The sequence below is a fragment of the Centrocercus urophasianus genome, unplaced genomic scaffold, assembly GCF_019232065.1.
Source record: "Centrocercus urophasianus isolate 14NV4802_14NV808 unplaced genomic scaffold, USGS_Curo_1.0 seq_9, whole genome shotgun sequence".
Lineage (NCBI taxonomy): Eukaryota > Metazoa > Chordata > Aves > Galliformes > Phasianidae > Centrocercus > Centrocercus urophasianus.
This window is the reverse complement of record NW_024885532.1, coordinates 40,134,775-40,150,519: the sequence shown is the minus strand read 5'-3', so window position 1 is coordinate 40,150,519 and position 15,745 is coordinate 40,134,775. Positions and strand designations below refer to the sequence as shown.

The window sequence follows — 15,745 nt, the reverse complement described above, 5'->3', positions numbered from 1 at the left end:
AGGGGAGGTGCTCCAGCCCCCTGATCATCTTAGTTTACAATTGTGTACATCTATTTTTCCCTCTGCAGTATCGACTTTGAAGGCAATGAAAGCATTCTGTGTTCCACTGATCGATGCCTCCTGATTATATTGACTCACTGTGCATGAGCTCTGGTCCTCGTTTTATTTCTATCCTTTTAGCCAAAAACTCTTAGTTAATTTTCCGGTTTCATTTTATAGCACATGTAGAGAAGAGATGTAAATATGCAAATGCTCCTGTTCATCAAGCTAGGCATGAGAACAGATCCAGCATTACAGTTTCCCTGGGTGGTGCAACGTGTGAGTTAGAAACTGAAGATCTGCGGCCGCATGCGTTTCTGAAGGGCGTATCTGACTGCCCACTTACTCTATTAATAGATGTGTCCCACTTGGAGTGCAGATGCAGCACTAATCAGAAAATGCTTTTTTTGTTGTGGATACTCTGTGTAAAAAGGAGCCAGGCAGTTCTGCTGCTATTTATTTGAGTATAAGTTCCAAGTGAAGTCAGAGAGTCATCCCAAGTGCACAGCGATGCTCCACTCAGTTCAGTGTATTCCTCTTTGGGACCAGGGCACAAACAATCTGTTGTTGCTGCTTCCCATGACACTTTGAAGGAAAAGGAGGTTTTCTTGAGGAAGAACCACTGTGCCCAGTCAAACTGCTGCCAGGAGAGGTGAGCTGGCCCTGAGCAGGTCTGTGGGCTGGGCATTGAGCCCCAGCTGGCCCTACTGTTCTGGGGCAGGCACCAGCTAACAGGCCTGCCTGTATCCAGGAGTATCAGGAGCACAGGTTTTCACCCTCTGGCACATCATTGCCTCTAGGGACGCTCATGTCACCACCAGGAGACAGTCTGTTGGGAATGAGCCCTGTGGCTATCAGTCTCTGTGCCCAGAGCACCCTAGATTTGCACAGCTGATGCTCTGCATAGGATCTCCTGTACTCTGGAGTGTTGGGAACAGTACTGAAATGACATCTGGCAAAGACCACCCAGCAAAGCAATTACCCACCTCTTGTGTGGATATATGCATGTTGGTTTTATTCCAAAGCTCCTTTTATTTTGTTACCCAGCTGTTTTGTCCAGGGAAAGCATGGTGCCAGTGCACCTGTTTTTTGAAATGCTAGTGAACCATGACCTGTGGCCAGGGGTTGTTTGTGCACCTCACACCGAGCAACAACGTCGCTCTGCAATATTAAAATAATTAGAGGTTTGTGCTTTCGTTTTGCTGGTTTCATGCAACACTACTTTCTGGTTTTGGCTGAGAGGCATTTCTCACCCCTGTGTTTTCTCACTGGGGTTTGTCCCAGTCTGTGCTCAGTGCAGGTGAATGAGGAGCTAAAAACAGGATCCATTGGAAATACCCCTGGTTACCTGGTTAAATGGGAGAAATGGTATTTCTTATGCTGATTCCTCCTCTCTCTTCCTAACTTGATCTTTCTCTCGCAGAGCCGTCACTAATGAGGAGCGAACATTGGGAATATGTTACAGAAACTGCCAGAAGGCCAATAACATCCTGGGTTCCATCAGAAGATGAGTGGCCAGCAGGGCGAGGGAGGTGAATGTGTCCCTCTACTCTGCCCTCATGAGGCCCCAGCTGGAGTATTGTGTCCAGGTCTGGGGCATTCAACACAGGAAAGATGTGGAGCTGTTGGAAAGGGTCCAGAGGAGGGCCATGAAGATGATCGGAAGACTGGAGCACCTCCCCTACAAAGACAGGATGATGGAGACCTCACTGCAGCCTTCCAGTATTTAAAGGGAGTTTGTAAATGTGAGGAAAGTCAACTTTTTACGTGGATAGATAGTGATAGAAAAAGGGGGAATGGTTTTAAACTAAAGGAGGGAAGATTTAGATCTGATGTCAAAGGGAAGTTTTTTACTGAGAGACTGGTGAGGTGCTGAACAGGCTGCCCAGAGAGGCTGTAAATGCTCCATCCCTGGAGGTGTTCACAGCCAGGTTGGAACAATCCCTGGATTGTTCACAGCAATCTGATCCAGTACCTGCATGTGCCAGGGGAGTTGGAACTTGGTGATCCTTGGGGTCCCTTCCAACCCAATTCATTCTATGATTCTATGAAATCTCTTTTTTGTTAAAAATTGCTGATTGTGCTTGAAAACTGTTTGACACTATCAGGAAGGAAGATGTCTGTAGCTCAGGTTGATATTTCTGGTCAGAAGGAGAAACCTTTAACTTGACTGGGGAAATTGAAAACCTAGTTTGAGGCTGAGGCACCTGTGACAGCAGCTGAAGCAGAGAGAGGAGAGCGTATCAGCCTGTAGGCTGAGAGTGATCACTTGGTGTCTTGTTATTCTGAGGGGACTGTCCTGCCTTCCAGTGTCCCCATCTGGTTTGATGCCAAAAGAAAAAAAAAGAAAATCAATCCTGATTGTGCTGGTGTAACTGTGATGTGATGTTTCAAACATGTAAACAAGGCCAGGTTTCTAGGCAGAATTACTGCTTGCCAGCATCTACTTACTGCTTATTTAAGCCTGCATTGGAGAAATAGATATATGTGGGAAAAAATGGGTGAGCCTTTGGAAATGCATCAGCTCTTCAAGTCCAGAGATCTGTCTGTTTTTTTTCCAGCTGGTTGAAGAGAGTACAGTGCATCTCCTCTGCCCCTGGAGTGGTTAGTATGGGCCAACAGAATGTCAAAAGGATATTTTACATCTTTACATGCCACCTCTAACAGAACGGCCCAAGGCAATTAGGGCAATACTTTCCAAAGTGCTTGGCTTCTAAAAGTGATTCTCTGATTGCACAGACAACTGCATCACAGAACTTTCAGAGAAATGAAGCAATCTCCATCTTCAAGCTAATTAGACTTTGCTGTTTCTGTCACCACCACTGGAAGGCAGTTTCAGGAGTTTTCCAGAGGGTGAAGGTAGAAGGTAGATTGTAGGCACCTTTTTTGTTGTGTAAAATTTGATACTGAAAGTAGGTATAATTATAGGTCCCTTCTGAAATTGAGTGGCCTGCCTGTCTCCATGTATTCACACATCTCCTCATCCTTAGAGGCATATCATCTCCATCCCTAAAGACGGCTGGATATGATTCTGAGCAGCCTCTCCAGGTGGCCCTGCTGTAGGAGGGTCTTGGACCAGGTGACTCCAGAGATTCTGTGGCTGTGTGGTTTTGGGAAGGACTGTGATATATCAGAGAGAGAAGACAAGACAGCAGCACAGTAGTGCGGCTCAGAAGCAGCTGCACTGCCCTTTGTGCCCATCACCGTGTCATGTCCATAGAGGTGGTTCTGTGCTGCCGTGGGTTTTGGTCCCCATTCCATGGCTCAGCCCTACTGCTGTACCACAGCCAGCATGGAGAAGACTTAAAAAAGATGAACAAAGAGTCTGGCATACACTGATTTCATTTCTTGGCTCTTTTTCTTAGGACATGGGCCAAAGTTGACGTAAGGGCAGGATGCGATTTAACTCTGCCATGATGGCAGGTCTGCAAAGACTGGGAAAGAATCCAGAGTGGGAGGATATTGGGTGGAGACAGGGTCATAAAAGAGCTCGGAAAGATGAATCCACACACATTTAAAAAATGAAAACCTGGAGGGCTTTCTCCAGGAGTCACATCTCACCCTGTTCTTCCCCAGGTTTTTGTGCCTGCATCTTATTTAGCCAAGAAATGCATCGTCAGTGTTCAGCCTAGTGCAAGCTAAAGGATGTAATGCAGAAAGTTGAAGAAGTGCATGGTGGACAGCTGGTTCAGCTTTTTAAAGCTATTTTCATCTCCTTATGATGCTTGCATTGTGGTGTATGGCTGTTATGAGGTAAGGATACATCCACCTATGACCTTGCAGAAACATTGGTGCCACTTCCTTATAAGCACTGGTTATGAAGGAGGCTGGGATTCTTTTAAGAACTGTTATAACAGCACATATCTGGTGTTAGCTTCAGGCATCTTCCTCACACAGCTCACCAAAAAATGGATCTGATGTTGTCCCAGACATGTTCACCAACTGGTATCAAATGAACTGGGTGCCTTTACTTGAGATAAAGCAAACTGGAAAACCACTTGGGTTCATACAGCAGGAGTTCAGAGGATGCTGGATTCCCCCGGGACATTGTGGATCCAGCTACAAGCTCCTTCCACAGACGAGTTGAAGCCATCCCTGCAGGAGGAGAAGCAGGCAGGTGCCAACTGGTGCCCCCTTGCCCAAGCTTTGCCTTCATGATCCTCTTGCTCTGAAGGAAAGCTGTGATGGTTTCCATCAGCGGACCCCACCCCAGCATCCCCATCCCACAGCACCACTGGCTCTGCTTCTCACTGAGTCCTTTTGCAGCCACATTTCAACATCCGGCTGTGAGATATTTGGTATTGCTCTGCTCTCCTCCATATGTCTGCCTGCATTAGGCATTAGATAAATGAACAAATCACTGCAGAGTCTCATCACTATAGAGAGCAAATTGTCACAGCCTCCTTGTCTATCCAAGACAGGTGATGAACTCACTGGGCTTGTGGGAGGGAGGACAAGCTGCCATCCAGTTTGTCCTTCACACACATGTCCTTCCTGCACAGCAGCCAACTGGCAGTGAACTGGTGGTGCTGTTAATGTGCCTGATGCTTCCAAACTGAAACTTGCATATTGAAAATGTCAGCATTTCTTTGTCTGTGAAACGTTTTCACTTTTCCTGGCTGCAGAGAAAATCTTGAAAATCTGATTTGCTCAAAAGTTAGACGTCAAATAAAGTAGATTTACTGTCTCTTGAAAGGAAATAGAAAATCTTCTTGAGAGCCCGACTTATGACTTTTAGTACCCTAGAAAGACAATATCGTCCTTTTTGGCTAACAGGGCACATTTTAAAAGCAGCTGTTGCCAAAAATACGTGTGCAGTAAGTCACTGCACGCACTGCCTTTCCCTGGGCTGATGCTCCTTTCCCTGCCCTTTGTCTGGTTTATCTGGCTGCTGAGATTAGGAGCGCTGCAGGGCAGGGAGGGTCTCTGTCTGTGTATTTGCTCTGTGTCTTGCCACTTGTAAAGGAAGCAAGTAATCACCACCTTTGCTGCTTTCATGTCTACTTGCACAATAGAAATAATTAATAGTAGTAGCAGTGCTTTGCCTATCTGCGGCTCCTTTCATCTGAAGACCTTAAAGTGCTTAACAAGCATTAACTAAATTAGCTTCCAAATACCTGGAGAGGGAGTCAGATATAATGATCCCGACTTTGCAGATGAGCACACAGAGAAGTGAAGGGTAACTGAATGCTTACAGTTAGTCAGCTAAAACCAGGTCTCCTCCACTGGGGAAGGTTGCTCAGCACTTCTGAGGCTCAGGCTGTTTTGTCAAGCGCTCAAATTTGGGTTTTGATGTCTACTTTTTATTTCCAAAGCATACAGCCTGTGAACACGTGATCTGCCCTAGGACCTGCAGGAGCTGGAGGAGGCTTCTTGGGCACTGTGTGATTCATGAAGATGCCCATGTGAACCACTAACCTGGCTGGGGAGAGGAGGGAGCTCCAGCTGCACCATGTCAGCATCAGCAGGAGTAGGCAGAGCTGAGGTGACTCCGAGTTATTCCCATTTTCAGAAACAGAAGTGTAGTACAGTGCAGCACTCCAGCAGCCTGGGGCAGCCACAGTTGCAAAGGCACACTTGTCTTTCACTTCACAACCCTTCCAGAGAAGGATCTGCAAATGAACTGGCAAATTTACTCAGTCCTGTGTACATGGTGAGGGCTTACCAGGCTGCATCCTTTCCATGATGTGTACAAGCCCTTACTTGCAAGGATGACAGGAGTTCTGACTCAACACCAGGGTCTTAACCCATGTTCATCTTGCCTCCTGCATGTCTTGCTTGTACCACATCATCCCTGGCAGTGGAAAGGAGAGACTGAGTAAGAGCTAGGCAGAGAAGAAACCTTCAGAAGGAACTATGTAAGATTTAATATTAGCTTTTGATGTCAAAACAAAGGCAAATGATGTTTTGGAAGGCCACAGCAAAATCTTCAAGGTGATTGCTCCAGTGCAGTTGGGTTACTCAGAAGAATAATTTGGTTGGTGGAAGGGAAAGGATTGTTTTTTCTTTCCACATACTGTGCCTTCTCCTTTTTAATGCCAGGCCTGAAAGGTTTTCACTCTGTGTCATGGCACTCCAGCTGTAGTGTAGGCTTCTTTAAATAGAAAGAACCAGAGTCAGTGAAGAGCAACAGGGCTGGTCTTTATTGCAAAGCCTCATAGACACAGTTGAAATATTTTACAAGTGCTGGCAGTCACATGCAGATCCCATAAATCATCTCACTGTGGGCAGTCATCCAGGCCTTCACAGGGTCATGACATTTCCCCCACTTGCTATTTTCAGATGGAGGGACTGGATGGAAGGAGATGTCAGGACAGCAGGTAACTTCTGCTAGCCACACAAATCACCACACAAATCACCCCCACATTCAATCAGCAGACTCCAAAGAATGTGGAGAAAGCCTGCTGGAAATTTGGGGATCTATACTACTCTTGGGGATGGCTTTTCTGACAGAGGTGAGTCTACAGCAAGGTATAATTTGGAAGCTACTTGTGTAGACACAATGGCATCACTTCTTTCTTTTTTTCCCCCACAGTGCTCAATACTGTTCTCCATGCTATCAGCATTAAACAGTCTGGGTTAATTTCCCAGTGCTGAGGTTTCTCACCACAATTCCTATATTTATCCAGAGAGAAAATGGGGCAATGATCTCATAGGAGGAAAACAAAAGAGCCTGTTTCTCTCTAGAGTAAGTAGGTCAATGCCATGAGGTGAGATGGAAGTGAGGCCCATGGTGTCCTTGGAGTAGATGGAGGAGAGTGGGCAGGCAGCAGAGCTGCTCAGAGGAGAGACAAAGATGGTGTTCCAACAAGCTGGCAGCAAAGGTGAGTATGAAGGGGTTTCACAATGCAAACATTGTTCCTGTGAAGAGGTAAAGTCCAACAAGAACCCCATCTCCATTGTCTTCATGCAGAGTGGGGAGGCAGGAGGGCTGCTGATCCCAGTGCCGGACTGGGAGCCAGAAGACACAGCTGCAGTCCCTCACGAGTGCCTGGAAGTTACCTAACCTTCCTCTTTCCTCATTTGTTTAATAGGGTTAATAAACACACTCTGCCCCACAGTGATGACGTAAAGTTAAGCTCTTTCATGTTTGCTAGGTGCTACAATGGGCATCACTATAAAAACTCATAAATAGTGTGCCTTGAAGTTCTGTCGAGGTATTAGCCTTGTTTTAACAGTGCAGATGCTACATGAGTTACCATACATAAGAAGCTTCTCTTAATTAGGATCAAAACTTCTTTTTTTTCAGTTGTTCTTTAATGGTTTTTGAGGCTGAATGTGTTTCACTTGCCCAGGCTATTTGGCAATTTATTATAATCTCTTCAAACTAGTACCTCCTTTCATGCGGTGCTAAAGGTCTTTCTTCCTATTATAGCACCTGTTTACAGGTCGCTTTTTGTCCAGCATAGTAGCAGTTTTTCCAGTCTAAAATCAGCTCTGGAATCTCCCTACATCCTCAATGTGGCAGAGGTAGGATTCTTTTCAAGAACATGCTGGAAAAGAAAGTATCTGTGATCTGGTTCTGACATAGCAGGAGCTCTCTTTACATGTCACACCTTGGCTCAGGGTTTGTCTGCAAATTCTAATGTACCAAAGTAGCTGTTGTGCAAGGAGAATGTCTGCACAGAGCTGCATGCAGGATATTATTTTGCAGTAATGGTATCTGAACAACTGTCAAGAAAGCCTTTCTCACTAAAGTCACAAGCAGAACTGCAAGCAGAAATGGTGAAAGCCATAGAGATAAGATGGTTTTTCAGATTCCCAATCTATCAATACGAACTCAAAAGATTCAACTAATTCAAATACAGCTTGTGTGACCAAATCTGTGAAGTGAGCCCTACCTTCTACTTACTACTGCTGCAATTCAGAAAACAAGCAGAAAGTGCAAGTGAAACTGCTTTTTGCCAGTGTGAGGTTTTTGCAGTTCACGTGTTTGTGGCTGGAGAGCGGGGAAGAACAGAGGAAGGGGAAAGATGGCTTGGTTAAAAGAGTGATGTGAAATCTGGGAGGGTGTAACTCAGTTTCCAGCTTTACTACAGGTGCTCTTTGTCCCCTTGGGATAGCTTTCGGCACCGCTCCAGGTTTGGTGGCAGTACCAGCTGAGGGCAGTCTACCTGGGCCTGTCCACCAGGAAGCCGGTGGATCAATCCCCCAACCTGGGTTGCAGCACAGACCCTAAACTTCCATAGCAGATGGACCAAGAATGAGCATTTAGGAATGAGATCTGTATTGCTCTCAGAAAGATGCAGAGGGAACTGGAGAGCTGATCTGCTTGAGCAGCAGCTCATCCTCTGCTCAGTGGAGAATACAAGCCGGCTTTTAGTAGAAGATAATTTAATTCAAGTGCTCATCTCTGAATTCATGACAGCTAACATGAAGGAACTAAAGGCTAGCCAATGCAGATTAGCATATCCAAAATCTCTCTTGATTGACCTTATGTCCATCATGAGGTTAACTGAGGTATTCCAGTTAATTTATCATCATTAGGTGGCACGAGTCTAGGCTTTAGTAGATTAATTATTCAAATTGTTCCTGATGTACTTCAAAAGAAAGCTCCACTTTCTTTGGTCATGTTTCATGGCTTGTGCACAAAATGGTCCTCAAGATATTCGCCCTTCAGACCTGTAAATATTGCTCCTCATTACAAACCTTCAAAACTCAGTCATGCACTAATTTTAGCCTTCAGAAAGACAGAAAGTATCAGAGGAGCCAGTGTCCAACCCTGCTGCTGAAAAGATCCTGAACAAAGGGACAGACTTGATCCTATTACCTCACTGCCAGAGGGGAACTTCCCAGAAATATTCCTGATGCAAGGACAAAACAACCATTCTTTCATCTTTTTCTGACTCACCTCCACTGCACCTCTCCGGAATGTAAATGTGCCTGGTTTTAATGATGTGACAAGGTAATTAAGTGTTAATATGTGGATGCAAAGGGTATACAGGGTGCCAGATCTAGTAAATACTGAAGCCAAGCTAAGGCGTTTACCAGGCTTACAACACATTTCTGATACAGGATGCTGGTGTCTATACATTATTCCTGCTACACAAATAAATTTTACAGTACAAGACAAGGAAGTTAACTTTCTATTTGGATTTTGAGTGATTTTTCTGGCACTGAGCAGCCAGGACCCAATCCCAGGCATGAGAAGCAATAGGAAAACTAGGACATAACACTGTTTACATGCCTATAATGTCATCACGTGCCAGCTCACAATTAGACACTTCCTCTTCCCCATAAGCTCAAAGTACATTGAATTGTGTGAGTCCACATCCATAGACTTCTGTTAAACATATAACAGAAGTCTTTAGTCGCAAAAAAGCAAATAGACAGCAAGTTATATATGCCTGGATAAAATTTTCCCTGTATCTGGTCATTAAATATCTACAAAGCCATGCAAGTTGTTGATTTAAGCAACTGAACTGTATACAATCTCATTCTGAGAGCGTTAACTTCTAAAGAAAGGTATGTCCTATTCAAATGTAAAACCTTGGCAGTAAACATTCACATAACAGGCACCTAGTTCTCTAAACTCAAGTGCATGAGAGAGAACACAATGCTCAGAGTTTGCCTGGGCTCAGGACAGCTACACTCAGCAAAGGAGGCTTTCACTGCAGGAGTTGCAGGGTCCTAGGCTCTGTGCAAAGACCACAGTGGGATCTACCTGCAAGTATCATCTCAGCCTTTTCCCAGCTCCATCACCAGCAGCTGGCTGATGGTCCCACCATAGCTGCATGTTTGACAGCTGTGCCACCAGTTGGAAAGCCTCTGCCTGTACTGCAGTCATTTCTTTTCTTTTGTTTCCCAATTATGCCTTTTAGCATCCCAATACTATTAGTTGGCATCATTTGAGAACTGAGTGACCTATGAAAGCAGTGGAAAAGGATTTTTAAGTGTTGGTATTTTGAAAGAGTTGACTTGGGCTGATGTGGGATGTAAAGAGAATGGGAAGCACAGCTTTTCAGCAGCAGAGCACAGAAATGAGCAAAGTCTTCAAGGTTACCAGGAAGCCAGTGGGCGCCATTTCTGAGGATCTGCATCTCTGAACAGCATCTACACTGTTATGTCACTTCTTCTCCTTCTCATTGTCTATCAGTCAATTGGCCTGTCTGGGATCACAGAATCATAGAATCACAGAATGGCCTGGGCTGAAAAGGACCACAATGATCAATTCGTTTCAACCCCCTGCTATGTGCAGGGTCGCCAACCTCCAGACCAGGCTGCCCAGAGCCACAGCCAGCCTGGCCTTGAATGCCTCCAGGTGTGGGGCATCCACAGCCTCCTTGGGCAGCCTGTTCCAGTGCATCACCACCCTCTGTGTGAAAAACTTCTTCCTAATATCTAACCTAAACCTCCCCTGTCTCAGTTTAAAACCATTTCCCCTCAGGATAAACCATATCCCCTTGGGATAATGAGCATCAGCAGCATGTATCAAAGAGCAGCTCACAGCTAAGGCTCTTTTGCTATTACACCTAAATTGAAATGATCATTTGCGGTTGTTTGCATCCTTACCCAAGTGTATTGGTCTGTCAGTGCTTCCCACTGAAGAGATGCAAAGCGTAACCTGAAGAAATGGTGATCTTCTTTGGTCAGATCCTCCTGGTGTCTGTGCACTGTGTCTTACTTGAGGTGAGTCCTTATGGGCTGTTGTGAACTTCAGCTGCATTTTTGTTATTCTACATGTGGCTTCAGAGCAACTCGCACGCCAGTGACAGAGAAGCGCCTGGTGCTGCTGAAGGTATGTGTAGCTGTTATTGTTGAGTGCCAGAGGGTGAACCTCATGCAACTGTCACATAAAAATGCATTTACATTGCAGAGATAGGTTATTATTGATCTAGATAAACTTGTGGCCACCAAGTTCATCTGAGATGCCTCTGACATCCTTAGCAAATGGTAACCATTAATTGCAAATGAAATAAATCTGATAGCTCTGGAGTGGAAAGGGAATTTCACAACTGTCACAGCTGGAAATGAGTTCCCAGTGTAATGCTGCATTCCAGAAGAGCAATATTTAATGCCTCTCTTAATGACTTCAAAGATCTTGTCACCTAAATGATTTCTTGGGAATATTACCTAAATGGTTTAGGAAATTCTATTGATTCATACTTGTATAGGCTTGCATTTGTCTTTGCCAAGATGATGGTAATATCAATATGATTCTATGATATCCTCCTAGAGGAGTCAGAATACAAAAGAAGGGAATTTCTAGAGAGCTATGTGGGCGTGTTGACTTGCAAGTTTGAGATAGGGTTCATCTTTGTGCCTAAATTCTTACTGTCCAAACAAAACGATTTTACAGAGGTGCTGATTTCCAGAAATCTTTGCATAAATGTCCCTCATCTTGGTCACTTCATATCTGACATCCAAACTTCGTGACATCTTAAGAAATTGGTTAGAAAACCCTAGAAATGTGAGAGGTACTGGCAAATTCCCTTTTTCTCTCTCTGATAAAGCTGAATTATAAACAAATGTTATGTCATTGAATAAACCCAATGAAGGCAGCAAGATGCTAGCTTTATAAATCTCAGACATGACAAAAGAGTTAAAAATAATAATATTCTCTCAATATATACATAATAAAATTCTAATAATTTTTAGAAAAGAAGAAGTTGAAAGAGATGGCAAAGAGACAAAAAACAACAACACACAATCAAAAAAAACCCTTATCCCAATATGCCATACCAATCAATCTGGAAAAGGGAGGAAAAAAACAGTCCCAGTCCCCCAAAAAAACAGTGTGTCTTCCAAGAAACACTGACTGGCTGTAGCCTAGACAGGTAGGTGAGCAATTTATGTATTCACCAAAGGCTTGGCAAGAGTCCTGCTATGGCAGCAACCTCCTCCCTAACCCTGCTCTGCATAGCTGAGCTGTCTACCTATCCCAGTCCTAACCTGCTGGAAAGGAGGAGCTTTGCTCTGTCCATTCCTTATTTATAACTTGTCAAGAGCCAGGAGGGAGGGGTGAGCGCTCCGTGGTGCATCCTGCTGCTGCTGCCTGCTGCCAGCCTTGCCATCACTACAAATGCCTCCCTTGTGGGGTGGTGGCTGCCTTCGTACTCTTGGGTTCTTCTGCCTGTTTGCAGTGGTGGAAACAAGAATCAGAACCTATTACCTTGGGATTGTGGAAGAGAATTGGGACTATGCACCGTCTGGGAAGAATCTGATCACGGGACAGAACCTCTTAGAGGACAAGTAAGTCACTGGGGGCTCTCATATTTTGGAGAGGTAGTGACAGTTCTAAGTGAAATAGACTAACATCGTTAACGTCACTGTGAATGTCTTAAGATGTACTTTTTCTATTTATCTTTTTTTCATTTTGTGTTCTATTACTGATGCTCTCATAGGCAGAATTTTGTCTTCAAGGCAAGAATTCTCTTTCATCATGGCTGATTAAGCCAAGTGGTAGTTTTGGTGTACTTGATGGCAACATTAAGTAACTGATATTTGTCAGAGAGTCATCACATAGTGGGTTACAAGATCACCAAATGGCTGAGGGACGTCCAGGTCCACCTGATCCAACACCTGCTCCATTGGGGACAGCCAGAGCAGGGTGCCCAGGGCCATGTCCAGGTGGCTTTGGAAGATCTCCAAGGAGGAGAAAGGAAGAGACCCCACAGTCTCTCTGGAAAACACAAGAGATGATTTTAGAACAGGTTCAAAGGGGTTAAAAATCATCTGTGTGCATTTCATGGAGAGGCAAGCATTTCTGGGACATGTTGTCCAAAGTGAAATTCCACAGTCAAGCACATATCTTGGCAATAAGATGTAGAGGAGAGTTTGGTGGGCAAACACTTTTGAGTTTGCTCTTGGTGAGATGAAAAATTTGGAGGTTTGGTACAACACTGTAAAATGCAAATGTGTACACTGGTTGCAGTGTGATACAAGAATATTATCTGCAGTGTGTGCAGGTGTGGAGATCTCCATTTGGGATATCTGTTTAAGCAAGTACTTACGTACGACTGTGAATGGACACACTGCAGTCCTGGCAACTGCCTGTGTTAAAAGTGGAGTGCATGGGTAACACTGTGATGAACTGTGCCTCAGTTCAGAGCAAAGCAGGCATCAGTTGTCATGCCACACTGCTGGGGTTGGCTGCATATCCTTACTGTGCCAGGAGAACTGGCCTAAGCATGAATTGGAGACGGCACAGGCCCTCAGTGCCTTTCTACCATGCGGCCTTCACACATGCCTAGGAATATTTTCAGGTTTAATCAGTATCTTTGGCAACACAATTTGAGATCTTTCCTCTGAGTTTAAGCTTAGGGATGGGATGGGAGCTATGAGTGAGTGAGGAGGTCCAGTGTCTATACCAGGTCTGTAGGCACATTGAAAGCACCGTATTTTATCCCATCAGTTAGACATGGATGTCCTTTCTGACAGTCCCAGGCAAAGCAGAGCTTTTCTCTAGTGGCTGGCAAATTCAGAATCACTGTTATCTAGATTTCATAAAGTAAATATTTTTTCCACTGTAAGAAGGCAAGGAGTTTTATTTTTCAGCAAAATCTTATGCTTATTCTACTAACAACTGGAGGTCCCAGTTAGCATCCAAGTCAATATGTGTTACCCTTTAGACTGAATTCAGGTTGATACGTTTTTCCCAGACTATTAAAATGTTCTTTGCCGAAAAAAGTTGTTTTTCAGTTGTGTTAAATGCTGGAATTTCTCACATCCCACTCTTTTTGCCACAGGAAAATTTTCTCCCCTCCCTAAATTGAAAGATCTCTCTGGAAAGGAAGGAGCTTCAAGTGAAGGGCAGCTATTGACAGATCCTCCCTCGTTTTGTGGAAAGGCTATTCTGTAAAATGTACTTTTAAGTCTGTCTGTGCTTTGAGATCCCTGGACACCAAGTGGCACATTTACTTTAAAGTCTGAGACATTAATATAATGCCTTTTTCATGGCACAACAGGGAGAAATGATAGCTTGCGTCTTCAGTCAGTGTTGTAATGTAATAATTAGAGAATGCAAATTCCAAAGGGTTTACCCACAGAGGAAATGTAATCTGGATTTTAAGGTGGACTCTACATCCCAAGCTTGGGGATTGCTTGTGGTTCAGTCCCTACATGAAGCCTTCTACTGCAAAAAATGGTTCCTGTAACTAGTTTACTTTGTAAACTGTATTACATTAGGCCAGAATAAAGCTGCTGTATTCTAGATTAATGGTTGGTATAGACACGTGGAAGAAGTGAACAAATAACAGTTTTTTTGACTATTCAACTCTTTATGGTAGCTTCTAATGTAAATTTAAAGGTGTATACTAATGGCTTAACCCTTCAGCTAATTAACTGGTTCCTATGGGTAGTAAGAAAAGCACAGTTGGATTAATGAAGTTTAAGGATCAGCTCCTGGATTGAGGCAGGGATGCATTTTGAGCCAGCCGTGTTCTGCATACAGCAGCACTCAGGCTCGCTGAGCCCAGCACTTCTCAGCTCGTGATGCATCCTTGCAGCACCCATCTGATGGGGCACTATCCCAGTTTTATTGATAGGGAAGTGCAGATGAAGACCTTGCAGACAAACTGGTTATCTCTAAAAGTGCTGGTGCACATACAAAAAGGGATGTTCCCTTTGATTCCAGCTAGCCCACAGAGATATAATCAAAACCACTTATTCTTTGCAACTTAACAAAAGTGCTGAGTTAGCAACCACGTCATGGAAAATGTCACATTACCTGGATCAGATAGTGAGATTATAAAGATGATTTTCAACGCTGCCGTTCCAAAGCTGAGTTCTCCCTCAGTCTTTAGATCTTTGCAGCAATGAGGCTGCTTTACAGAAAGGAGACTCCTGTGGCTGAGGCATGGGTCTAAAAATTAGGGGAGTAGGATCTGGCACAAGGCAGTGCTGCTGGGTTCCTGCTGGTGCTGAGTGAGCCAGCAGCCGTGGAGCTGCATCAGCACCTCCCTGGGTGTGAGAGGAAAAGGCTGCCTCTCGTCAGAGCTGATTAACCCAAACGCAGCCCTGTGTTAACATCACTATTCTGCTTGGATGTTAATTTTCATGATGATCTGTGTTGCTGCAGTGCTCAAGGGCCAGCCCGCTGCTTGCAAAGCTCGTGTATCTCGCTGTGCAACAGTGCTTGTGTAAAGAGAATAATGAGGCTGCTGCCTCTGCCATCTGTCTAGTCTACTTGAAGCCTTAAGCTGTTCCATCAGCTCTCATAATTTGGGCTGTTATGAATGAGACTAAAGCATTACACTCTCACTTCAAACATCAAAGTGACATTTGCTAAAGCACCCAGAACTTTGGAAACTACAGCTGGATCCAAATTACAGCCACTGAATATGGGCAAGCTGAGGTGTTCAGCATCCTGTCCCACCTGATACAACTGGTGAAAGGAGCTGGCATAATTAAACCATAGTGGATACAACGTGCAGAATGCAAGGTGCTATCTGTTTTGCCAGACATGCTGCAGATCCCTGTGAGATGTTGTGAGTTAGGATACGGATATCACTGCAGAGGGAAGTCAAGTTCAGATATTGCCTGCTCCCTTTAATAGCCATAAAGGCCATGGCCTTTCAAAAGAAAAATGCAACGGGATGATGTGGTTTGACTTATATTAGTCTTTCCCTTCGTACTGTGGCTCAGCCCTCAGGATCAAAGTTTGGTTGATAACCTCTCTTAAATTAATTTGGTGCTAGTTTATACGATAGGCACTTAAATCTTGTTCTGCTGGTGATAGAGGTCATTAAGTTTTGCCTGATGTAAC

At 44.4% G+C, this 15,745-nt stretch overlaps 1 protein-coding gene and 1 long non-coding RNA gene across 2 annotated transcripts in view; both read left to right on the top strand.

Annotated features, from left to right (window-relative positions):
- Positions 1–1,746: 1,746 nt before the first annotated feature.
- LOC122171387 lies at positions 1,747–7,099 on the top strand. The gene is made up of 5 exons (XR_006171988.1): positions 1,747–1,784; positions 3,616–3,792; positions 5,355–5,524; positions 6,322–6,863; positions 6,953–7,099. It is a non-coding gene; the product is annotated as an uncharacterized LOC122171387 (long non-coding RNA).
- Positions 7,100–12,061: 4,962 nt separating this feature from the next.
- HEPHL1 (hephaestin like 1) overlaps positions 12,062–15,745 on the top strand; it is a 30,439-nt gene continuing 26,755 nt past the window's right edge. Inside the window, exon 1 of the mRNA XM_042839314.1 lies at positions 12,062–12,231. Within this exon, the coding sequence (XP_042695248.1) occupies positions 12,062–12,231 (170 nt within the window). The remainder of the gene's footprint in view (positions 12,232–15,745) is intronic.